The following is a 2,235-nucleotide window of genomic DNA, read 5'->3' as shown; positions in this document are numbered from 1 at the left end:
CCATGAGTCGTAATCAACTTGGTGGCAACTTCTTTTTTAAGTTTTATAACAAGTTTTTAAATTATATAATTAACTGTTCTTCATACAATGCAGTTATGTTTAACTTACTGGCTTTGAATAATTTAACTTCTAATAATGTTTAATGTGCTTATTTTAAGGAAATAATGACTTATTCAATTTGTTGACTGGTTTTATTACAGCAGATGTTGGTGGTCAGCTGGGCCTATTTTGTGGGGCCAGTATGATTACAATTATAGAAATTATTGAATACATTTTCACCAAGTTCTACTGGATATGCATTTTGTTTTTACTGAAGATACCTGAGATGACCAAGTGGACTCTTCAAGCTCAGAATCAACTGGAAAATAAGCAAGAAATACAAGAATGCTAATGTTCTTTTAGGATAAAAATTTTTGCTTTTGTCTTCATAATATTTTTAGTTTTATTCATGTCTAGTTCATTGTTGTGTAACATCAGGCTTAATCATTTGGTGATTCAATAAAACCCTTTGTACATATCTATTTGGGATCCTAGTATGGCTCTGTGGGTTAATGTACTGGATTGCAAGGTCACTTTGAACCACAAGGTCAGTGATTCAAGCTTACCAGTTGCTCCTTGGCAACCCAATACAGGGTCACTCACTCTGAGTTGGTACCAACTCGACAGAACTTAGCAACAGCATATATCTATTTATCCATATATGTGGAAACAGATATCAACTTTTATATATGTTTGTTGGTATGGAGTCGTTCTGACTCATAGCAACCTTGTACAGGGTTTCTGAGGCTGTAAATATTTACAGGAGCAGAAAGCCTCATCTTTCTCCCATGAAACAACTGGTAGTTTGGAACTGCTGACCTTGAGGTTTGCAGCCCAATTCATAACCACTACGCTACCAGAGCTCCTTACTCTTTATATATGTATCCAATTATATAAAGAAAGAAAGAGGCACTGTTTATTTTGCTTCTTCATTGTATCTCCTGCACCTAGAACAGTAGCACAAAAATCATGTGGGGACCATGTCTGACTTCTCCTGGCTTCACAAGGGGGAAAGAGAATCAAACTAACAATCAGCCCAAGGCTGCATCAATTTTACACTCATCATTTCATTGCAATGATTACTGTCTCCTCTGTGCATCAGCATTCAACAGTATCTGCTTCTATTCCCTCTGTTTTTTGGGGGGAGAGTGTATACAGAAACACTCAGGAATATATAATCATTTAAACAAGCAAAGGGCACGTTCTGCAAGCCTGCCTCATGGCTGCCAGCAAACAGCATTTCTCTTTCCATGAGTTTAGAGTCCTCAGCTGCCCTCTCTTTCTCCACATCCTCTCCTCTGCCTGCATCTCTGGTGTTGCTACTTCTCTGGACGTTGTTTTTGTTGTTAAGTGCCATCCAGTCAGTTCTAACCCACAGTGACCCTGTATAGGATTTCCAAGGAGCACCTGATGAGCTTGAACGGCTGACCTTGCAGTTCAAATGGCTTTGCAGTCGGCACATTAACCCACAGTGCCACACAAAGACTCCATGTTTCTCTGGATAGGGTTCCACATTCTGCTCATGCTCATCTTCCTTGATGGTCCTAGGGTCATTTGTTCCTGATTTGTAAGATAAACTAACCGCCCCCACCCCCCACCCCCGTTTTTGTTACAAAACTTCTCTTCTACCTTTACAGTTGTGACAGTCTGTTGCAGACCGTGTAAGACTAGTCAGAGGTTCGAGGCCCTCTAGGGCTGAGTGTAACAAATGAGGCCACTGGCAGTTAATGGAAAATTGCTTTCATCTTAATATTCAGGTATATATATTAAATTAATACACTGGAGCCTTTGAAAATCCACAGATAAATGTGATATTTTCCTAAAGCCGAGACTAAAGGTTGCAAGGTTAAACCTTTCTCCAAAGGATTAACTAAAAATACCTTAGCTACTTCTCGGTTCTTTGTTCTATAGACAAAGAATCCATCCTCCCTAATCCCTTTTCCAGGTGCAGCCCATTCACCTGGGCGTCTCCTGCAGAACTCTCAACTTCCCCCAACTGACCTCAGGGGCTATAGATATGTTAATTGGGCCTGAGAATCCAAGTTGCTGGCCTGAGATTCGAACCAGTGAAGTACAATGTAAAGTTACCTGAATGTCTGGAAAATTACTGATGTTAGCTGTATCCTGTGTTAGTCCCTCCCAGCTTGGTGTGAAACTCCTCCCCTAAATAAAACAGAGGCCTGGGCCTCCCCAGGT

At 40.4% G+C, this 2,235-nt stretch overlaps 1 protein-coding gene across 1 annotated transcript in view; it reads left to right on the top strand.

Annotated features, from left to right (window-relative positions):
- The window catches only part of ASIC5 (acid-sensing (proton-gated) ion channel family member 5), a 62,703-nt gene extending 62,312 nt beyond the window's left edge, over positions 1-391 (top strand). Inside the window, exon 10 of the mRNA XM_006867910.1 lies at positions 201-391. Within this exon, the coding sequence (XP_006867972.1) occupies positions 201-391 (191 nt within the window). The remainder of the gene's footprint in view (positions 1-200) is intronic.
- Positions 392-2,235: the final 1,844 nt, after the last annotated feature.

Source organism: Chrysochloris asiatica, unplaced genomic scaffold (assembly GCF_000296735.1).
Source record: "Chrysochloris asiatica unplaced genomic scaffold, ChrAsi1.0 scaffold00112, whole genome shotgun sequence".
In the NCBI taxonomy this organism is placed as follows: Eukaryota; Metazoa; Chordata; class Mammalia; order Afrosoricida; family Chrysochloridae; genus Chrysochloris; species Chrysochloris asiatica.
The sequence above is the reverse complement of the archived record's forward strand: the minus strand, read 5'-3'. Positions and strand labels throughout refer to the sequence as shown.